General features: G+C 39.6%; 1 protein-coding gene across 3 annotated transcripts in view; it reads right to left on the bottom strand.

The window, feature by feature from the left end:
• Positions 1 to 9469: 9469 nt before the first annotated feature.
• WAC (WW domain containing adaptor with coiled-coil) overlaps positions 9470 to 23815 on the bottom strand; it is a 56965-nt gene continuing 42619 nt past the window's right edge. For 2 of the 3 annotated variants that reach the window (XM_017741477.1, XM_008639265.2), the window contains 4 exons: positions 21415 to 21533; positions 16522 to 16708; positions 13309 to 13436; positions 9470 to 10977 (listed from right to left, as the gene is read on the bottom strand). In XM_017741477.1, the coding sequence (XP_017596966.1) occupies positions 10908 to 10977; positions 13309 to 13436; positions 16522 to 16708; positions 21415 to 21533 (504 nt within the window). In that variant the 3' untranslated portion in view covers positions 9470 to 10907. The remainder of the gene's footprint in view (positions 10978 to 13308; positions 13437 to 16521; positions 16709 to 21414; positions 21534 to 23815) is intronic. The other variant, XM_017741476.1, reaches the window with a different exon arrangement.

Raw genomic sequence — 23815 nt, 5'->3', positions numbered from 1 at the left:
AGCGGGAGCGCAGCCGCGAAGGTGGAAGATAAGGGCGGGGAGTAGAATGAAGCTCTCATAATCCAAGAGGAAATGGCCAGCGACCTGTTACACTATTTGGCCATGAAGGCCAGTGGCAGTCTGGCTTGTAGCAGCACTAGTGTGGCCAGCAGGACCCGGGCAGTGATTGTTCCCCTGCACTCGGCACTGCTGAGGCTGCACCTCAAATACTGGGCTCAGCTTTGAGCTCATCAGCAAAAAAAGGGCGTTGCTGGAGCATGTCCAGAGAAGGGCAATGAAGCTGGGGAAGGGTCCAGAGCGTAAGTCTGATGAGAAATGGCTGAAGGAGCTGGGGGTGTTTAGCCTGGAGAAACAGAGGCTCACGGGAGACCTTACCACTTTCGACAACTGCCCGACAGGAGGCTGCAGCAAGGTGGGGGTCGGTCTCTTCTCGCACATAGTAAGTGGCAGGATGAGAGGAAATCATCTCAGGTTGCACCAGGAGAGGTTTAGATTGGATATTTCTTCATGAAAAGGGTGGTCAAGCACTGGAACAGGCTGCCCAGTGAAATCACCATTCTGGAAGTGTTCAAAAGATGTGTAGATGGGGCACTTGGGGACGTGGTTTAACGGTGAACATGGCAGTGCTGAGTTAACAGTTGGATGCAGTGATCTTGGAGGTCTTTTCCCTTATGATTCTGTGTTTCTGCGTGTGCTGTCCACCGATAATTCCGTGGGAGTGATAAGGGAATTGCCCTTTAACAGCAGCAGGAGACTGACAAAAGGAGGCGAAGAGCAGCAGGAAAACAAAAGTAGGCAGAGGAAGATGAGGCCATGATAGTCAAAACTCCAGCATCAGGACCATAAAAATGCAATGGAGGATAAAATCCTACCTGGAAATTGCATGGCTGAAATATCCCAGCAAGACACTTTGGTGCAGGCATGAAGAGGGGACACAATCCCTGACCAAAGATTAAGATCACTATGACAGGATCTAGCAAGGAATTCAAGAGACATAAAAGTGTGCTGAGAAGGGAAAAAAGCCTCAAATAATTAAAAGGAAGAGTAACATTTCAAATAAAATGGCTCCAATGGCTCAAAATGGAAAAAATAATCAGGATGATTTCTCATTTCAGGGAAGTCTCTAGTCACTATAGCCTCCTTCTGCATTGATTAAAATGCGTTAGTAGTCTCTGAGTTTTAGATTAATACTGAAAAGTAGATTCAGTTAAAAGTATTTTCTGTAGTTCACTAATGCCCTGTCACTCATCCCAGGAAATTCCACAAAATGTAAAAGCACATAGAAAAGACTGCATTTATTGATATTGAATACAACTTCACTGAAAATTTCAAATCTGTACAGAACTCAAGTGTATAACAAAATGAACAAGCAAATCTTATTTTTTAACTTTCTCCTCCCCTCAGCAAACTATTAGATTCTCACAGCTTTTTTTGAATTCAGGGGTTTTAAGGTACCCTGTTTATGACAATGCTTCTCATTTATGTACACTTTGCTTGAGAAAATAAAAGATTAAAGCATTAAAAAAGCACATCAAAAGCATCACAACTATGCTAGATTCCCAGGTAGAAATTCTGTCTCTTGAATAACTCTGTATAAGTGAATTAATCACTCCAGCTCTAAAGAGAAAATCCTATAAACTCTACTATTAAGAGGTACAATTATGAGGTTATTTCAATAATTGTACTTGTCAGTCTGGGATGACATTGCTGAAAAAATATGATTAACAAAATTTCCCTTGTGAAAACCCTCATAATAATCCAAATGCCACCGGAGTTGAACAAGGCAGTAAAAAGAATAGAACACCATTAGAAATGAGATTTTTTTTCTAAACAACTACGTAAGAAGTTAACGGCAGGTTTCTTTTAGGTGGTCCCCATCTAAAACTCTATATCACCATAAAAGCCTGAGGCATCTCAATGTTTTCAGACTAGATCTTCCAAAATCTAGTGCCCATGGGTAGGCACACTGGATGTGAGCAGAAGTTAATGTTGTGATATGAGTAGCTTACCTAAAAATAGTAGCAGCTATTTGGGTCAATGTATGATAATGAAAACTTGTTTTCAAACTACTAAATGATGAATAATCAATCTATAACATGCCTGAAGTGTCTTACTAAGTACTCTCCAGGGATGATGTGTATCAATCCCACTCCTGACTGGAAAAGGAAGATTCTTGTGAAACCCAGACCACCATTACGCTTTACCAAAGCCATGAAGAGCAGTCATGTGAAACTGCAAAAGCATGGAACAAACTCCCATGAACCACCTACCAAAATGTTGCCTTCTGATCAATAAACTTCTAAATTGAACCTCTAATCTTGAGTAGCTTGAAACAATTGCTGACATTTCAGATTAAAATACGTCTGTCACAAAACTACACGTAACGTATGAACTCCACTTAATCTTACATTGATCAAGGACAGTCAGTACTAATTCTGGGTACTAGAGAATTAAACAAGGTCAAATACACTAACAATTAAGAGAGAAAGCCCCAAATGATATATAGGAGAAAAATACAGAGATTTAGGGGCTTATACCAATGATTATTCTAGGTGGGGTATCAGAGCCCCAAACGTGGTGGCATTGATTTTTAAGCAAAAGGAAGCCAGTTTCCAGAGGAACAGGGGTCTGGCCTAGCATGACCAAAATTAGTTCTGAGTTGGCCATAATAGCAGTGCTCGATGCAGTTCAGGTGAGCACTGACACCCTGATGTGGTTTTCTGAACCCTCATTTTGGTCGTTCTCTTCCTCTGACCCTCCAGAGCTGGATGCTTTGCGTGTGCCAGAGAGATTCCCACACTTTGGAGTTTCCTCAGCTACTACTGCACTAAAAACTCCAACTAGGTAAAGAAGTGCCAGCTGAAGCAGATGTTTTTATCAGGCCATGCACTAGTTTGTCTCTGCTGAGCCAGGGGCAGCACTGGACCACCTCAGATACATATTCTGCACACCCCCTCACACACCAACCAGGCACCAAACAGTTTCAGCTGCCACAGAAGTGAGGCAGATTGTCTGGAGAGTGAGAGAACACGCATGCAGAGACAGAACCTGTGTCTCTCCATGTACCAGCACAAGGGCAGAGGTGTGTCAAGCACCCGAGCCAGCCCAGGAACCGTGGCAGATCGCCAGCCTGGCTGGCTGCTCAGCACCCGCAGTCAGGGCACGTGCTTGCTCACAAGGTTCCCGCAGGGGAGTCTGCAAGATCCTCACACAACAACTAAGGAGTTCAGGAAATGCTCCAAACTCATCAGATGGCAGATGAGGACAGCCAAGCAGATCTCTCTCTTGAGAGAGGTTTGGTATCTGATGAGACAATCCAGGGCAAGAATAGCAGTTCAGTGTTAGTTTAACAGGGACTAGTAGTTGAAGACGAATAGCATTTCCTTGGAGATACTGCTTCCTTTATATACCAAACCTATTAAAGATGCACTGTTTACTTTGGGATGGGTGCTTTGTTTAAAATATATTAAGAACATGCTTGGTAGTTAGACCTTGATTTATGCTTACCTGAAAGCTCATGTTGTAGTTGATAGGGCAGTTTGATTTCTAGACTTGTGTTCAGACACCCAGCAGGTACAAATTCACAGAGTGGAAATTTTGAAATGAAAGCATACATGCATCTAAACCCCAGAAAAACATGCCTAACTTGGCGTAGTCTCCATGTCACAAGTCCCTGTTCTCTGCACATGTAGCTCAGAGTTTTAAGAGCATTTGCCATTTGAGCTTACAGCTGACCCAAGAGTTACTCTGACCTGCCCTTCAATGCCAGGAGGCGCCAGCCCTGCCCTTGAGCAGCTCCTTGGTGTGAGCCCTGTCAGCCTCTGAGGTCAGTGACACATTTACCAGGCAGGTTTCTGCTGGCACTTTACTCCCTAGACCACTTCAGGGCTGGCAAAAAGGACTCAGCAGGAGGTGAGGGAAGCAGTAAGCAAGGGTCGGCTCTTTCTGCAGGGAGCTGGGTGTCAGATAAGCTGTGTGAAACCTCACCCTCACTGAGCAATTCTTCCAGTGAAATGACCTGTGGGACAAACAAGAGTCCTGAAAGATCTTGTCCTATCAAGATGACACATATATTCCACTTTACACACACCCACACCCCCGTCTCTAATTGTTCAGGTGAAGAGATGCCAGGGGACATAAGAATACACAACAAATTAATTCTCTTTTTTTAATTACATGAAATTCAGACACCACCCTAGGTAAAAGGGAACTCTGGGAATTTTTACCCTAAAACCAGGGCAGTACTGAGAGGTTCAGTTATCCATGTTTCCACTGGCAATGTTACTGCAAGCAGAAAGGGGGTTTTATTTAGCAAATGAAGACAGGGACATTCTGTCAGTGGTTTAATAGCTTTTCCATTTAAAAAAATATAAAAGACTTACTGTGAAATTGAATCTCCAACATGAAGAAGAAGTTTAACAAACCTTTCAAAATGTGGAAGAAAGGAAAAGCCTTTACTCCGAGGATGCAGAGCAGCAGCTCGAGAAACCTGGGTGGAACTGATGAACATCAGAGCCCCTTGGCACCATCACGTAGTCCAGACTTGCTGATAACACATTTACCTTCTGTAGCACCATCTGCCATTGGCTTTGGTCATTTTACCAAATAACTCTTCCCAGGACAAGTTTTTTGCTGCTAACAAGGATGTATCCAGCAGAACAGGAACCCCCAACAAATTCTGATAGCATCCCAATTACACTGAAAAAAGATCCAATCACAGATTTTTGCCCAGAGAGGTATGTAAGACATTGTCAGCAAATCTGCCTGGCCAGGCAGGAGAAGAAAGCTGTCCAGGCTGTTCAGAACTCTGAGGCAGCACACTAAGTGACGTCCATGTGCCAACTTTAGAAATATGGGAGAATGATAAGAATTTATTTTAGTGACACAATTCTACAATTACACAATTCTAGCTGCTGATACAGATGACTATGATGGTATTTCCCATGAATAATTTTCTTGTAATAGAGAGTGAAAGGGAGATGAGCCTAATTACACATTTTGAGCATCACTGTATTAACACACTTTTACACAGCCCAGATTGATTTCAAACTGGAGCACAGGGATTAGTCTTTGAGCATGGCACTGCATGCAGGAGTAGATGGCATCCCTTTGCAAATGCTCTCTGGCATGTGTGACTAACAGAAGGTGACAAAATACTGTCACACATACTGAGTAACTGCTGGAAAGATCAGGTTGTTCAAGCCATGTTTGCAAACCTGCTGTGCTAAGTCTGGTATATGGAGCTGTGTAGTACAGCTGCATATGGCCATCAGATCCAGGTAGGGCCCATCCAGGATGCAACAAGATTTCCCAGGATTTTCCTAGTTCCCATGGGAGCCAAACTTGACAGTTCATTCTATAGAAAGTCCTAGATCAGGTGTCTTTATTAGGGAGGAGAAAGTGCTTTTTGACTTCCAGATTCTCAGCTAGCTGGAGCCCTGAGTGGTAGAGAGTCTGCATCAGTCCTTTCCCTCAGACAGGCTTCCCAAACAAAGAGCCATAGTTAGAAAATACAGAAATCTGTATTAAGGAGCATCTAGGAAACAATTCCAGATGGGGTAGTACAGCAGCAGCAACACAGGCATCCATGAAGGTTAGAAGGATAAAGCTGATGCCTACAGCTACGAAAGACTGAATTTTTTCGAGCAGCTGTTGTAGACCAGAGATAGAAGATAGAGAAACTTAACAGACACCTAAAATGACTGATGTGTAACTGGAATCCAAAATTTTAATATTACTGAAAAATTATTTTGCAGAATTCAACATCTACATGGATCTCAGTTGCAAATAAAAGCTTTTGCTCGATTGACTACAGGAAAACAACAAATAAAGTAAAAATGGGAATTCCTCGGATCAGTCATGTCGTTTTATAATCATATTAAGCTGCTTCTGCTGTAGTCCTTGAGCATGCCATGACATCTGATAAAATACTACCCCAATGGCACTGCTTGCAATATGACTGTACTAGCTCAGACAATCGCCTCAGGAGTTCTGAAGGCTGTTTCTCTATTATACTGAATAGTTGCTTAGCAAATGCATAACAAGGACATCAAGAGCAACATTCACAACAACAGTTCTTTCCCCAGTTTCTCATCACTTTTCCTTGACCACCTCTATTAAGTAATTAATATAGAAAACACATCCCACAGCTCCAATCAACACCTTCTGAACACCTTCCTAGGAAGAATACAAGGTTTGATCCAGGGGAATTTCACTTGCTTTGACTTACAGGTGCAGAGCAATTCAATAAAGCCCCTTTAATTATGCAGTGTGAAAGATAGCATTAATTTCAGGATGGGTAATTAATGAAAAGCTGGTAATCTTGTAACAGGACTCAGTGCCCCTGGCTCAGTTCTTTATTGCCCTGCTTCAGATAAAAATATTTGATAGGGAGGATAAAAATTGGTGTTTTATCCCCCTGCTCAAGGAATCTAGAGAGTGACAGCTTCTGTACACCACTACAGAAAGCAAAGAGGGTCTCCAGAACACAGAGTAAGCCCAGGATTGCATTTGCATGTTAGTGAAGCCGTTTTCAAGGACCTTAACCCAGACCCTTCTCCTTGGTTAGTGCCGACTTTAAAGCAGTACCTGCAATCCTCTTCTCCAACTTGTCTAATACTAGTCAAAGTTTGGCAGACTGTCCCTCCTCAGCTAACAACAGCTCCAGGGCTTGGAAGGGTGTGGAGGATGGGGAGGAAAGCTATTGCATGGTGAGCAAATACAGAACCCAATAAGGTGTGGACATGTCATCAGATGCTGACAAAGCAGCCGCCTTTACTGCACGAGTTAGGGAGGGCAGCACCTGAAGAGAGTCCATGTCTCTGTGTGATGGGCATTTATGCAGGTGGCTTTAGGGGGTTAAAGTGGCACATTAATCCCAAATTATCTGTGACCATTCCTACTTTATGGAAGTTTTCAAGTGATAAACACACTAGCACTTTTTAAGCTGGAAAGGATACTCTTCTGTAAAACTGCAAGATCAACAGGCAGCAGTTAAACTTAAGAAAATTAATTCAAAACAGAGATTTAAAAAAACCAATCCAAAGTAATTTTCTACAAATAAAACTAACTTGTGAAGCTCATTGATACAGGATGTTATAGAGGGCAATGTAACAATCAAAAGGAAACCAAGTAAGCTTGTAGAAAAAAGACCCAGCATATCTATTAAGATAGAAGCCACCTTTGTCTCAGCAAATAGCTAAACAGCAAAATGTCTGAACTGCTGAGAGATCCTGATGCAGGCACATACTGGTATTGGTTGACATCTTCAGTGGATGGCCTCAAGCTTACCCCTGTCGCACTAACACAGCCAAAGAGGTGGTGAAAGTTTTGCTTAATCCTGTAACACCAAGGTTTGGGGTTCCTTTGGGTATGTCCTCAGACAGGACCACATTTTGTTGCAAATGTGATTCAGAAGTCAGCCAGATTTTGGGAATTGCTTGGGATCTGCACACACCTTGCAGACCCCAAGCAAGCGGTAAAGTGGAATGCATGAATGGGACCCTTAAGGCACAAATTAGCAAAATTTGTCAAGAGACATCCCATGACCTGGGTCCAGGCCTTGCCTATAGCTTTACTGAGGATCCGCATACAAGCAAGGCAGAGGGATAACATCAGTCCCTATGAAATACTGTATGGCAGGCCATATCAAATTCCACACGTTCCAGGTGGAATTCACATGAGGGGAAAACTTGATTTACAGAGATACCTAATGGCTTTAGGTTCTACTTTGCAGAAGCTCTAGAATTACATCATGTTATCCAGACCCATAGGACTGGACACTCCTGCACATCCCTTCCAGCCTGGAGACTGGGTCTATGTCAAGTGGTGGGACAGTGATCCTCTACAGGCCAAGTGGAGAGGACCATTCCAGATTTTGCTGACCGCCCTCACCGCAGTCAAAGTCGCTAGCAAAAGACCCTGGATTCACTACTCCAGAGTTGAGAAGGCTTCTGCTCCTGAAACAACTGAGAAAACAGAGACGGATACAAAGAAAGATTATGTAGTTAAAATGATGTTTTCCTGTGCTTATCTACCCAGTTGGTAACCCTGACTCAGGTTTGGAACCACATTTTGCACATGATTCTAGTCTAAAGCGTATCCAAAGAGATTCATCTGGATACAAAACTAGTAATTGACATGTAAACTGAAGTGAAAAGATCTACAAAATTTGTTTACAATTTGAGAACTTTGAATATTACCCAGTGTAAGATTTAAGTTGATTTTATCTTCCACACCCTGGTTTCATGGTTACCAAACTGACCCTGGATTAAAGATTGTTTATAATGATTGTAATTGTAATTCTTGTTTATAGATATACACTGCTGTTAGACACATTATTAGTAGATATTTAGAATATTTAGAATAGTCTCAACAAGGTAGAGGCCTTGTCAAGCCTCTAAAGGGGGGAAATGATGCCTTAGGTTTTAACTTTCATATTTTTAAAATCCTGTAGTGCTTAGTGTGTAACTCTGAAGTTTCTTGCAGCCTGTTAACTTCTGCTTTCCCATGCTGGGTAGACATAACAAAGCCTCTCCAGGCTCTTCACGGACACCTAGACTGGCCTAGGCCCAAAAAGTATAAACCAAAGAGCCTCTAAGGGGAGGTAAGCTGAGGGGAATTCCATCATTAAACTGAAGCTTTAATTGGAGAATTAACCCTGATATGCAAATGAGCCAAACCTATAAAAGTGCGAAGAACTCGTGACCTGTTGTCCATCTTGGGGTCCATCTTGGGAAGAGCCTCTGGCTCCCCAGGGGGTACCTTTGAAGGCCTTTCAAATAAATACCTACTTTTATTCCCTTACTCCTGTCTAGTCTCTTGTTTCTAGGAGGCCTCTTAAGGCATCAATCCCTTGTACATCCATGCATTTCACATGCTATTTCCCCTACACTTGGCAACTTCCAAACAGGATGCAAGACAAGAATATTAAAAGTCTCAGGAAGAATTTTGTCACTCAGCCTTGGGTCTCTCTAAAAATGCAGAAACAATGTGTATTCCAATTAATTCATTCAAGATTACTCCCATTTTCTGAGAAAAATCAAATATTTGCATGATATGAAACACAACAGAACACACTGGGTTAAAAAGTGAGGAAAATTACAAGTTCATCCATCCAAATTTCCCATTGTTGTTGTTTGTTAGGTATTTCAACTTGCTCCATTTGCAATGGTTTGTTAGGTCAGAGCATTCAGCTTCCACCGATGAAAACTTGCTTTTAAAAATCAGTCCAAGCTCACGCAACACAAAAACCAAGTAATGTTTCTGGTGCTGAAAGTATTTTTTAGGAACAAAACACAAAGCATCACATGTTCACATGCCAACACCTTTATCATTCTTTTTTCTCAATCCATCCCCTACAATCTTCCCTATTTAAAAGACTGCTGTGACATAGACACCTCTACAAATATTAAACTAGTACTGCCATCACGATTTCTGTCATTTTTAAGCAAAGAAGAAGTCACGTTTATTTTGTAGTAGCAATAGTTTCTTTTTTATTTTTAATATACTTTAGGAAACAATATACAAAGCTGAGCTTTTCCACCATTTTCAAACGGTGAGTTGCTCCAATTACACAAATTCAGCGTTTTGTGATGGTTAAGAACAGCAGTCAGCACCAGACTTAAACAGTTAGCTACAACACAAACATCCTTCGAAATGAAATGTCATAATATCAAGACAGGTAAACCAGGAGTTAACATATGACAACTGTTGGGGAAGGTGTCTTACATCATTCTTGTTGAATTTTATATTTCCTTAAATATTTTATACATATTTTCCTGTTTACAAGTTTTAAACAAAACCTCCCTTGAGGAATTATTTAAGTACAAAAATGTTCAACAAGAACAGTTCTAATAAAGAATCCCCAAAAAGACCAAATTTTAATGTGTTGACCAAAGGAAATGAAAACCAGTGTTTCTTTGCTTTAACATGTTTATTACAACAGATACAATTCACATCTGACTAGCTTTTTTTTCCTCTTTCCCCTCCCACAACCATGTTAACATGTTCATTGGGCTATTTCCTTATATTTGAGCAAGTAATGTACTTTCAGCACACATGCCCAGCAGTACTATAAGTCCATTCTTACAGGGTGCAAATGGAAATACGTTTCAATAATTTATACAAACAAGTGGGTTATGCTCAATCACTGCAATTTTAAGCTACTGTACACAGGAATGAAAAGATTATAGAAAAAGTGCCATAGCAACAGTGCCTTAAGAAAAGAGAAAATTAGAAGCATTAAAAAGCTGATAAAATCAGATTTAGGATTTCATGGGGAAATGGAACACAGAAGATGAAAAACATTTCTCTGTAAAACAGAAATGGAGAAGCACTGCTCTCGACTCGGTGCAAGTGTGGAAACAGTTGTTTCGTGGTATTTTGTACATTGCCCAAACTGTTGCAGCCTTAGACACAGATCGCCTGGCGCTTGCATTGAATTTTAGGAAATGAAAAATTTCTGACTGATAAATTAACTAAAAAAAAAAAAAAAAAAACCAAAAACCAACCAAAAACAAAAAAGAAAACAAAGAAAAAAAAAAAAGAAAGCTAATTTTGCAGACAGGTTTACATGTAAGAGGCTAGGTATTTAGCCACCTCAGCATTGATTAGTTTTGGATGTCTAAGCTCTGATACACATGGCTTCCCATGGCTTCACTCTACAAAATATATTTACAACGTGAAGAATACATCTACAAGAAATCTACATTTCAAGGGTTTTACAAATCATTCTTGTATCTTTCCCCTGAATTTGACTCCCTCCTGTCCCCTTCCCCATGTCAACTTTTTTTTTCTGCCCAGCTCAACGGTCCAAAGTCTACTCAAATGCAGCTCAAAAGTGTTAAGACTGGGCATCAGTTTAATAGTTCCTGTACTCAAAACCATGTGCAATTGTTTACAACTTTTCACACCATGAAGGAATTCTGATTCTTTAGCTTTTCAAGTTCTTTAATTTGTTGCCTCAAAAATAGTATCCTGCAAGAGAAAATAAATAAATTAGTATAATCATTTCCATTATACAGATGTATTAAATAAGCATCTACACAAGTACTTCTACAATTTCAGTGAAAGATACCAAGTTCCTTAGCTCCATTCAAAAATTCAGATATTAAGTTAATTCCCAATCTGTTCAACAACCTACAACCACATGCAGATACACAAAGGCTAGGTGTGTTTGACACTTTAGTTCAAAAAACTAAGTTGCTCTATTTCTATTATGACTGTTACGCAGTTACATTTAGGTCTGCTCTTCACTTGAATGTAGCTCCCAGAAAAAGCAGGACACTGGCAAGTAAGCCAAGTAACTGAATAATCTGGAGAACAGCATTATGTCTGTGTCATGCAGTTTTCCAGACTGTAAAACAACCTGAAGTGCTCAATTGTTTTTAAATGAGTGAGTTTCCTTCTAGGCAACACTGTTTTTAGTATTTGGTTCTATTTAGTATTCAGTCTCTAGTTATGGAAAGCTCCAATCTCAAAAATATTTGAGGCACCATTAAAGGGCATCTAAGATAAAAAAGTTGTAACTACACCTTGCTTAGAAATAAATGATATTGCTTACAACTTTTTATACATTTTTTCTTCTTCTACTGAACTGACATAAGCAATTACTGCAACTAACAAACATTTGGTTTACAGGACCGTTTCCCAGAATTTTTAATGAACATTTCTCAACGACTTTTCATGATGCTGAACGTAATGCAAATATGTCAGTGAAGTAAGAAAATACTCAGGGAGAGTTTAGGTTTTATATAAATATTCTGTGAAATCTGAAGCAACTTTAATCAATGCAGAGAAAGCATCAATTCAGCAGACTTCTGTGAAACACTTAAAAAATATGTGCCCAGTTCATTAAAAATGAATTTTTTACTGAAAAGCAGGTGAAAAATTATTAAGATACACTGAAAAGATAACATTTAACTTCAAGGCATGGGCATATAAAAGGTGTCAGTCAGTGAAAAGTGCCATTTCACATGCTGTCAGTTATGATTCAAACAATGTATGTGCTTTGTCTAGAGATGAAGTTCCTTCTTAGAAGAAATTTAAGTAGTACTCTTCTGTGCAAAAGTACAGAAATAGTATAATCATTTAAATGTATTGATTTTGATAATCCCATCCTTTGCGAAAGCCTCCCCCATCAACTTGGTTACTTATGCCTTGTATTCCACATCTTTAGGATTGCAGCAAAAATAAAAGATACATGTTACTATAGGCTCAAAATCATAATAATAAATTATCCATTGACAGTTTAAGGATACAAAGTGTACAAGAAACAAGCTGCTATTTAATGAGCTGAACAATGATATTTCACATTTTATTTCAGATCAAATGTGAACTCAGACACAAAAGACACCTTAGGAAATAAAAACTGTATGAAACCAAGTAGTTCATTAAATATACTACAGAAATCATTCATGTAGTGAAGTTACAAAATAAAGCTTCAGAAAAAAAGGGTATTTTCAATTCTTGATCAGTAAAGGTTTACAAATATATTATAGCCTGCTTCTAAAGGATTGTTTCACTAACTGCCAAAATGCAAGAGCTTCTAGAATAAATGCAGCTATTTTAACATTACGGCAACGCCATTAAGGTGGCTTCAAACAGTAAATCAGAAGCACTGTACTCAAACTGTAGTGTGACTTAATAGTTGGGATAACATCATGGAAAATGGAAACTGAGTATGAAAGTAGATTCAGGACCATGACTACTGGTGAAAATTTTGAGCATGTATTTTAAGATTACAGTTCCCAATCTTGCACAAAGTATTCAGAAGTATGGCTGTGTATTGCTTCAGGGATACACAAGACACTGGCTATCACTGACTTAAGAAGCGAAGTCCACTTTGCTATTAGCAAACATTAATTTTTCCTTAGCTTGTGATGTAAATTACACCTGTTCATACTTGCTCTGGCTTTAGACCTATTGAATCTCTCATACAAACTGTAGTGTTTCAGATCAGGAAAAACTCTGTAGATGTGTACCTAACATGATCCATGCACTATGTATGCACAGATTCTCTAGAAGCATGCTGAAATCCTGTGAGTTTATCAGTTTCTTGTAATGCACTAATGTATTTGCAAGGGTATTTCTTTTCTATCCAATTAAAAATACAGAAATTGCTATCTGGTTCTATTTAGTGGAGGGAAACAGGTAGAATGTACACAGGGAAGAAAGGCAGCTTGCAAACATGGCAAGTATTGGTGTACTTACAAAGTCATCACTGAACAGAACTCATGCAAAATAATGCCAGAATGAAGTTCTAGTAACACCTTGAAAACTCAAGATATGCACAGAGCACACACTTACCTTTGCTCACGCAAAGTTGCTTGAATTTCACATACTCGAACTAAAGACCTTAAATTCTTTAATTCAGTACAAATTTCTGACATATGCACACTTCCCATGTTATGGGCTTCTTCACGTAATCTTGATGCCTGCAGTGGTTACACATAAAGGTTAGGTTTTTGAATCATGCATTGGAAACAACTGGCAGTAGCCAAAAGAATTGCTGGATGTGTCTTGAAATAGCAAAGCACTCTAATTTCAAAAGGGAATATTAAATCAGAAACACATTCAGTTCTCTACAAAAGCCCATTTCACATCAGAAATAAACAACACTGCTGCCCAGAAGCTGCCTAACTGAGGTCTAAGCTAAGGCAGGGATAGCTTAGACTTTCTTGATCCTAACAAATGTTTACCCGACCATCTTGAAAGACAGTAGATGACAGGGCTCCGAGTTTCCAAAGTAATTTGTTCAAGTAGTTCAAAGTCTCCATCATATTTCAATGGCAGACTTAAATTTCCCAACTAATCAGGCCTTAGTGACAAAAATTACTGAATGCCATCTTCTTTCCAGCTACCTTGTACATGACAAAAAAACCTTTGCAACCCTCTTCAGGTGTTCTCTTCCAGACAAACTCCATTACTTTAATGCCCCCACTTAGTCAGCCAGAGACAAGCAGAAGTGTAAATTTAAGGGGCATGACCTATCCAATTCCCAATCTGTGCATTTCTCAAAGTCTCATCACTGAACTGGATATGACTCCAGAGAACTCCTCAACAGCACCAAGGAGAACAGTATAATTACTCTGAGGCCCTGTGCATTACACTGCAATAAGGAAGAGGACTTCTTGCAAACGGCACATGAAAAAATTGTTTCAAATACAGCCTTCCCTGCAGCATTACTGTTTAGCAATGTTATCCTCTGCTACACTGGGTCTGGCTGGGGTGGAAGAAATTCTCTTCATAGCAGTCCACATGGTGCCATGTTTTGAATCTATGACCAAGCCAGTGCTTGACAACACAATAATGTTTTAGCTATTCCTAAGCAGAGCCTACACAGCATCAAGGGTTTCTCCCTTTCTCTCTCTGACCTCCTCTCCACCGCGCAAACACACTGTGGGTGGACAACAGGTGGGGAGGGAACAAAAATGGGACAGCTAACCCAAACTGACCTTGGGGATATTCCAGTCCACACAATGTGTCATGCTCAGCAGTAAACCTGGGGGGCACTTTTCCAGTGGTTGCCATGGCTTGGCTTGGCATTGGCTGGCTGGTAGTGACTGGTTTTGCATCACTTTCCCCCACACTCTTTTACTCTTTAACCTGCCTACACCTCAACTCATGAGTTTTCTCACTTTTTCCTAATTGCTTCCCCTATCCTGCTGGGGCAGAGCAAGCAAGTGGCTGTGTGGTGCTTAGCTGCCTACTGGGATTCATCCACACCTGCTTAGGTACTCGTATGCTTAATTTTTCATTCCCAAAAATAATGTTATTTAGCACAAATCTTCATCAACCTCTGGCATTTCTCCAGTTCAAAGCAGCATTCTGTGTTCTAATTTCCTACATTAAAAGAGTTTTTTTCTGGAGTTTGTGAACATCCAGGAGTACCCTGGTCTCCAGTAGGATATAATTTCCCATGTCTTCCCTGCACAACTCCAGTTACTGAGTTGTTTTTCAGTTTCCCATGTTAAGTGCTTTTTATGAGTTCTGTGACATAACTGCTGTAGTTCAAGAACGTTTTAGCTATTACTACTGCACAGAATATTTCTTCAAGTCTGACTGCTTTAGCACATACCTGTCCTGGCTCTTCTAATTTATTTACTTATTTATTTTTCAGTTTACTCTGGCATGTGCTCTTCTGCCCTAATTTCAAGTTACACTATGCATCTGACAGCTATCTGAAGAAACCAAGACACTGCATTTTTAGTCTCTCCACTTTGATCTATCTTATCTTCTTCACTATGTACTGCATCTATACTTTCATTCACTTTTTCTTTTATATCAAATATCTCACTTAAGTGCCTCAAGTGCTACTATTCAAAACTGGTCTATAAACAACAGTATCACGTGAAATCATCTGAAATAGCAGACAGGACGACACAGCATGTAGCACAAAGTACCCAACTGAGTAAATGACTGCCTAGCATTAGCTGAGTTTTTTGATCTCTTTATTATCAACAAAGGAAAAAAACCCCAAAACCTATGCACTGCATAGATCTGTTTTCTATATTAAGATGACTTGTGATCACTTGTCAATTCAATACACAGTGAAAATAATACTTTCAAAACTATGGGCCAGTGCCACAGATAAGTGCCTGTACTGCATCATTTCCTTAAAGACTCTCCACAACAACGGCTCAGTGTTTGGCTCAGTACAGGTTGGTAATGTCTTAAACCTGATTTTAAAAATTTAATGAAAAGAAGCAAGAATCCTAACAGAGTCTCAGTCTTGCAAGTTACTACCCAGATGTCTCCAGTGTAGGTTTGTGCCAGCATGCAACCACTCTTCAAAAGACCAAAGTAAACTAGGCTAGGTAAGATTACTATCCCAGACTGCAACAGAGAGGGCTGCCTGTGAAATTAACTGAACTAGATTCAATAACCAATACGGTTCCTTTGAGTAATACATTCCAAGCAGCATCCAGTTTCCTTGTATTACTACAACACAACAGGTTTCATGCAACTAGCTATAATATATGGATGGCAGTTCTACTGGATTTCCCATTATGTAAAAATAGCCCAAATTCAGTCCAAGTACTCTACATCAATTTACAAACAAGGTAGAGTTTCTTTTTCACTTTTTTAGAACTAACAAGTCAGTAACTAGAACTGCGGAGTAGTCTCAGTTTAACTCTGTACCTAATTTATAACATTTTACACATTAACAAAAATATCATTATTTAAAAATATGTTGAAATCTATGTTCTTTGCAAATTTCAACAGAACTTCAGCAGTGAGAAAACAGTTATGAGGATAGCCACTCATCTGAGGGAATTTCAAAAACACTGAGACTTCCGAATGAGACTGAAAATCCCCAACTGCTGAAAGGCAAACACACGTAAAACCTGCAAGTCTGGCCTAATCTCTCTTTCCTCTCTTCTGGCTAAGGACAAGCATCAGAGTTTGGGGCTTTTTAAAATACTTTTGATTCCTAGAAAAAGCAACCTGAGTAAGAAACCCAAATTTTAAGCTACACGTCATGCATTCTCACAGGGAACAGAGCAAAGGAGTACTCACCTGCTTTTCTGCGTGATCCGCAGGCCAGCCTTGAACATGCTTTATAAGGTTTTCATTGAAGTGTGCTGCTAGCGTAGGTGTTAATGAACATGTGGGTCGTACAGATGTATTTTGTGGTGCAGGTGTTGAGTTTGATGCACTGCTGCTAGAGGTATGATTTGGACCTGGTGATGGACTTCTTTGACTACTAGAAGAAAGAATTAAAAAAAGCAAGTTCAGCATTTAAAAACATATCTGAACCTATAGAAAAATGAACACTAAAAATCCATTGCTTCCAGGCACAAAAATAACATAAAAGTGTTCAAACCACAAGTAAATACTTCTGGTAGACCAAACCTGTACCACTTTTCTACAAGCTTCTAACTTTTATTGCAATGTTTGTGTGCTACAATGTAACAGGGGGTTTTTTGTTGTTTAGTTGGGTTTTGTGTTTGTCTGGTTTTTAATTCTGAGAGCTGTTCAAGAGATGTAAGCAGTGCCTAGATGGTGTTGGATAGAGAATGTGTACCTGTATGTTCTCCCTTCAAACAGCTGCAAACCTAAGATTTTCAGTAATGAGGTATCAGATGGGAGTCAAACAGCTTTATTCAACAGAGGTTTGCCACAATAATCATTAAGAACAATGCCTGATGTTCTGATCTAAAACTACAGCCATATGGGATTTGAGGAGCTCACTACTCATGTCAAAACACAACACAGGAGGTTCTGTCATATTGTATGTCTTCACTTAATGCACTCAGAAGAACAATCACAGGAGTAGTGTGTTTCTAGCCACCAAACTTGACTGCTTTACTGGGACATACTCAGTGTAACAGTGATGGTACGTCACATTTATGATTTTCTTTGGCACTACACATACTGAGAAATAGTAGCACTAATTGTGTAAGTACCTAACAACTCTCCCACTGGCAGAAGCTTTTCAACATAGGCCATAATTTCAGTCTATTTCTTAAAACTTTATATCACTTGCAGGCAAGAAGAAAGTATTAGGAAGGAGAATCAAATTTTAAAGGACTCTTGATTCATCACCTAACCTAATCTGTTGGTCCCCTTGAAGACTGAAAACATCCTTACAAAATGCAACTATCTTTCTGGTCCAATGCCCAAACATTTATCCTAATCAACTCACACTTGCAAAGAACTACAGCATTAAGAATCACAGCCAACAAACTGGATGTCTGACATGGACCTGCTGGAATGAAGCCAGAGGAGAGCCACCAAGTTGAGGAGAGGGCTGGAGCACTTGCCCTATAAAAAAAGCAATTCCTGCCCTCTCTTCAGAGCTTATGAGAGTGACAGTATCTGGAGCACTGTGTAGTGGGAAGCCTAAAACTGGACAAGAATTAAACTGCTATAGCAAAGGAATGTGGCAGAGGACTACGAAGATGACCAAGAGGCTGAAGCACATGCTGTATCAGGAGAAGCTAAAAGTTTATTCAGTCTGGAAAAGAGAAGGCTGAGGGGAAGGGGATTGAGGGATCTTTTCACAGATTTTTACTACTTTTGGGGAGAACAGACAGACTCTTTTCAGGGATGCACAGCAATTGCACAAGGTGCAGAGACCAGTTGCAACAAGGAAAATTCTAATTAGACATGGAAAAAAACCAATCACCATAAGGGTAGTCAAACATTAGAAGAAGATATTCTGAGATATTAAAAAAACCCACCTAGATAATGCCCTTAGCAATTCAAACCTGCCAGTCCTACTGTAAGTTGGGACCTAAGTAGATCATAACTACAATTCCCTTCCAAACTACATTATTCTAAGTTTCAATGTATTCATTTAGCATCAGCATTGTGATAGTGTAGAGAAAGCCTACTTTTATTAACTAAGTAGAATTCAGGCATAACCTTATTTACTTGTTAGTTCTACTAGAATTAAGGTTCCCCCTATGAGTTGCTTCCTCTTCATTTATCAGCCTGTCTTCTACTCCTACTTCATCAGTAAAAATCACTCTAACACATCAGAAATGTTTCAAGAAAATAAATAAATAAAATCTGTGGGCTTCTCAAAAATAAAGCTGTATCTTAATTATGACTAAAACATACTGTCACAAAATATCTTAGGCACTGCTGTGTTAGCAGCAGGGGGAGCTATGAATGCAGCAATGACGGTTCCAAACTACCATAGTATTTTTAAATGCTTCCCTAAAGGCAAATACCTGCCTCAGCTGAGTTGAAGACTGACTATGCCACAAATAACAGAATGCCCCCAGAGAGGCAAAAATATCTGTAACAAGGGTATGAGAACAGGATGGTTCTGAAATACACTACTACAAACAACAAAATCTTACAACCTATAAAAAAATTGAATGAAATACCTCTCTTCCCAGCTCTTTTCCAAGGTAAAGGAAAAATGTTCCTAGTCCTTTCTGAAAACAAAAAGAAACTACCAACCCGATGAAACTATTAACTGTGGAAGCACTCATTAAGCTTCATTTTTAAAGCAGCCATAATTCACGGTGTGTCTTTAGAATAATCTCTAACAGACAGACTCACTGTATGTCCATGTTGTGTTAATTTCCCAACTTAAATGGCTGAAATGTTCACTTCTTTAAAGCCAGCAATAGCTACTCAGGTTTTCGTACAGTGTTTCCACCCCAACAAGTCGAAAATAATTTTACCTCCATTCACTTAAAACTTTTAATGAACCAAGGAAATGTAGGTGTGATTAACTTCTGCTCAATTAATCTGTATTTAAGCTGGAGAAAAATGCAAACTTAATTCACAGAGCCAAAAAGATTTTGGACCATCTGTCCACAGTCCAGGTTGCTAAGTTGTTTTTTCACTCCTATAAAAGTTAAGGACATTAGCTCCCAAGAGCAATTCCCAATCCAACCAACTGCTTTCACCTACAAAGGAATAATCTGTTCCACATCAATTCAGACATACTGCCTGGACACAGCAAATCTTTTGCAGGTAAGTAAATCAATATCTGAGCTGGCCCACTTTCATTCAACCCCACTGCACTCAGGAGAAGAGAATACCAGTCACACAGGTTTTACGAGTCACCTATTCCTTAATCTTCCACTTTTTGCGAATAAGACACTTTCAAAGCAAACTGAATCACATGAATGCATGATGCACAATACACCAGAGCTGCAAACGTGTATTATTTTGAGAGATACAGGATACTGAACAATACTAACATTGTCTCAGTATCTTTCATCCTGGCCTGCACACTGCCTCCTGCACTGCCTCCCCCTCAGCCACGGGACTGTGCTGACTGCACAACACACCTGCTTCAGCAGTGCTCGGGCAAACTCAGCTTCCTCCACCAAAACACTGATACCAAATGGAGCAATAGTTTGCAGAGGGACAGCAGATCCCTAAATTTGCTGTAGGTAAGGGTCATGCCAGAGAAAAAAAGTCATGTAACCCAAGGGAGGGTGAGGTATGAATTAGTAGGCCAAATGCCCACCAGTATCAACTCACGCAGACTCCAAGCCATGGTAAATGTTTCCAAGAACAACTACCTTTCTCAGAAAGATTTCCTGTGGGGAAAGGGTGATGAACAAAGATCAAAAGGGGCTGTGACTGAGAGTGGTCCCCCAAAACCTCACCACTCCTCATAAAAAAGCTTGGCTTGGTGCAAACTGTAATTTTATCTCTGGTACAGTAATTCAGAAAGATTTAAATAGCACCATCCATAATTACTAGGGAGGAGAGCAGGACACTTTGCCTTTATTCTCCTCAGAGATAAATGAGTTATAGGTTTGTAATCTGACAAAGATAACAAATCTTTGTAAAAATCAAGTGTCTGTAAAATAGCCTACATTAAAACCTCAAAACTCCTGACTTGCTTCTCTTTGTACCCTCAAACTGGTCAATACTGCAGGGTCTCCAGTAAAGCCAGCTTCTCAGACAGGACTAACAAGCACACAACAGATAACCCAGTCCCCCCAAAAAACTCAGAACACAAAGTATCTCCTTTCTCCCCACAAAAACAGCCAAAACCAACAAAGAAAACAAAGGTCCCCTTTGTTATTAGTCCCAGAAGGACAGATAAAAGGACCTCACTATTTTACGATCTGGAAGGCACTACCAAGTATGCTGACAATGAAAGAGTACTGGGGTTTGGTTTTTTTGTTGCTTTTTTAATACCATACCACACACCTTATTCAACCACTCTAAAAATCCAGCTATTAAGAATTGTAGATTTACAGAACTTCTAAACAAAGTCAACCTGCAACCTCTTCCTGCCACAGGTCTATACCATGACTCCATCACAAAAGGATCTCATGACACATACTTGGTTACAGCCCCTGGAACCAGTATGACAAAATGCAGAGCATCTGACACTATGAAGAGTCCACCTTCCTGAAAGAAAAATTTCAAACAAGATACAGATTCTAAACGCACCTTGTAAATCAATGGTTAAATGTTCGCATCATGCAACATCTGAGTAAGTTGCAATGTTGACAAAAAAGTCGGGCCAAGGAAAGGTATTTGTGAAACTTACTTAATTTTTAACGTTTTTCATTACAGCAGCAAAATCACCTGACAGACCAAAAAAATCACACTAATTTAGAAATCAAATTACACAACAGCAAGACACTACAAATATCTAACACTTAGCAAACCACAGATTCCATAACTGCACAGAGACAGCAACTCCAAACTCTGAAATCAGAATACAAGGAATCACTTGGAAAATTGTCACCAGGGTGACAGAGCACAACTATGAGTTCCATTTTGCTTCTGTGAGAATGAAGTCTAATGGTTATCCAAAAATGGGGAATCTACCACATTAGCTGCATCATCTCAGTAGCAGCAGTTAAATCATACGTTCAAAAAACAGGCCAAAGAAGAGTCCACTAACTGCAGCATATACAACACACACTGAATCCAGATAAAAAGGTAAGGACAGAACAGAGAAGCATTTCAATATACCTTGAACGCTGAAGACTTCGTGGAGAGGCAGGTTCATGACCTGCCTGCTTGTCAGCTATTACTGGCTGCTGAGGTGCTGCCTGGGAAGCTGGTCCTTGTTTAACACCTGGAGTAGCAACCTGGAAAGTTCAAAATTTCATTAGATTTCCTCCACAGTAAAGAGTAAGTGTAAGAATCAGTGAAAACCAAGGAAATTACAATTTCAACACCTGTGGGGTTTTTTTGACACAAGGTATTTTGTTGACACAAATTTTATTCTCTTCACAAGGTGTTTAAAAATAAAAACAAAAACTCTAGTTCCACAGCTGTGACAGAAAGGTTTTTTTTTACTAAAATGGAGTACTTAATAGACATAACAGAAGCAAATTTAGATCCATGCGACTTGTCAAAATATTGTAAGCTTATTAGGCAAAATAGTTCAACTCAATATTATTTTTGACTGTATCTTCCATCTGAGCATTGAGCTCATTTTCAACCTCAGAAGAGTTGTTCACTACCCAAACAAAATCTTCATGTACAAATTTAAGAGTTCCCTACTTGAAAATACATTACACAGTGTTAAGAACGTAATTCTATCACAAGCATATTAAAACATCTCTATCAGAAATGGAAAATAAAATCTAAAGCATATTTATCAGTTTGCTGCTCCCTTTTCTCTAAGTTCTAAACTCACAAGTGACTAAAAAAATAGTCACCAGTAGCTTCTTGCTTTTCCTTTGTAGTATACATTCAACACAAGGTATTAAGACACCAGCAGTAAGATACACTCTTTTCTGTGAATTTCTGACAGGATGAGAAGTTTGGGAACATAGTAATGTCTAAGTTACAGAAAATACTGTATATACTTCGTCTTGCCCAATACGTTGCATACCTCAGTTAATTTAAAGTATGTACAAGAGAGGTTCAGCTTCAAAATTTATCCCCCACTCTGCAAAATCAAACAAATACTTTTAAGAGAAAAGGGAGGGAGCAAAGAAAAAATGGCTTCTAGGGATCCATAAAGACAAAAAACCCAAATCATCCAGCCTGCCTGCATTTGCTGACTTCAAATTAGTGTAGATTACTAACTAACAGTCACCTGAACATCCAGAAATTCTCTACTTCAGAAACAGACTTCTGTGAAACAAGCCACAAATGGCAAGTCAGACACTATCTGCTAACGTAAACTCAGTACATAACTTGACTCATTTAAATACACAGGGAATCTTAATGCAAATTCAAACTCTTAGATGTCTAAGAGCAAAACTCACCTTTTAAAATTATCATCAAAATGAAAATGTGTTCTGGTTTTTAGATTAATAGACATATACTAAAAAAGTCTGAGTAGCACATGAAAAAGCCCATGGTACAAAAAGGATAAAGCAAGATCATGTAAGATCACTCTGCTGTTGAAATAAACAGAACTATATAGTTGAGGGGGGTGAAACAGTAGCAGTTCATAAAACTGATTTATGAGAAGAGACTACACAAGTACCTTTATGATATGTATGACATGAAGAACTTTGCTATTAATGCCTGCATTTTGCTCAGCCTGTGAGCAGACATTAACCATCAAGGCTGTTCAAACAGAAGGAACAATTTCAAAAGGAAAGTCCATCAGCAATAATGGAATCACGCTGCAGAGTCAAACTGGAAAAGTAACCAGCTCCTTGGCTGGTAAAAATAAAAAAGGACCATGAAGAAAAAGTGGGATTTGTGAGATAAATGAACCACAAAGCCTCTCAACTATTCCATGTTTTCCAAGTGTTTCAAAGACTGTAAATACATATATGAGAAACAGAAAAATAATAAGGGCTAAATAAATTAAAAGAACAAACAAACCAACCAACCAACAGCAACATTCTCACTGCGCTTGACAGGTCTGTGTGAAGTGCTTTACACAGCAATTTTGCAGAAATTCAGAAGAGTTTCTGATCACACAATACAGGCACAGCTAAAAGGCAAAACGTGACACCCAGGCTCCTGGAGTCTGTGACCCCCAAGCTGCCACATGCACACAGCACACCTGCAGGCAGACACATCAGTTTAAGTCTGAAAGCAGTACTGACATATTCAAGTGGTCCTAACCAACAGCACTGTGCCAATGGCACTACACTAGTCCCACAGCCAGCCCAAATATCTGTGCATCTGGCACTGAGCTCTGCTTGCACAGGGCCAGTTCAGCTTTGTCTGCCCTAAGCCCATGGGCCTGTGCTCTAAAACCAAGTGTGTCCTGGCACAGCACCACATCTTCATTAGGCATCATTTACCTCAAACTCTGCAACTGGACAAGCTTGCCTGAGTGACATATCTGACGAGCTACTAAACAGACATGCTCACACTGGAGCTATTACCACCTAAGTTCCCTTCTCGCAGAATTGAGTTACACACATACGAGAACTATCAAGACAGTTCTTTCCCT

The sequence above is a fragment of the Corvus brachyrhynchos genome, unplaced genomic scaffold, assembly GCF_000691975.1.
Source record: "Corvus brachyrhynchos isolate BGI_N302 unplaced genomic scaffold, ASM69197v1 scaffold167, whole genome shotgun sequence".
Classification (NCBI taxonomy): Eukaryota; Metazoa; Chordata; class Aves; order Passeriformes; family Corvidae; genus Corvus; species Corvus brachyrhynchos.
Note: the sequence above shows the minus strand (reverse complement) of the source record. Positions and strands in the feature narration are given on the sequence as shown.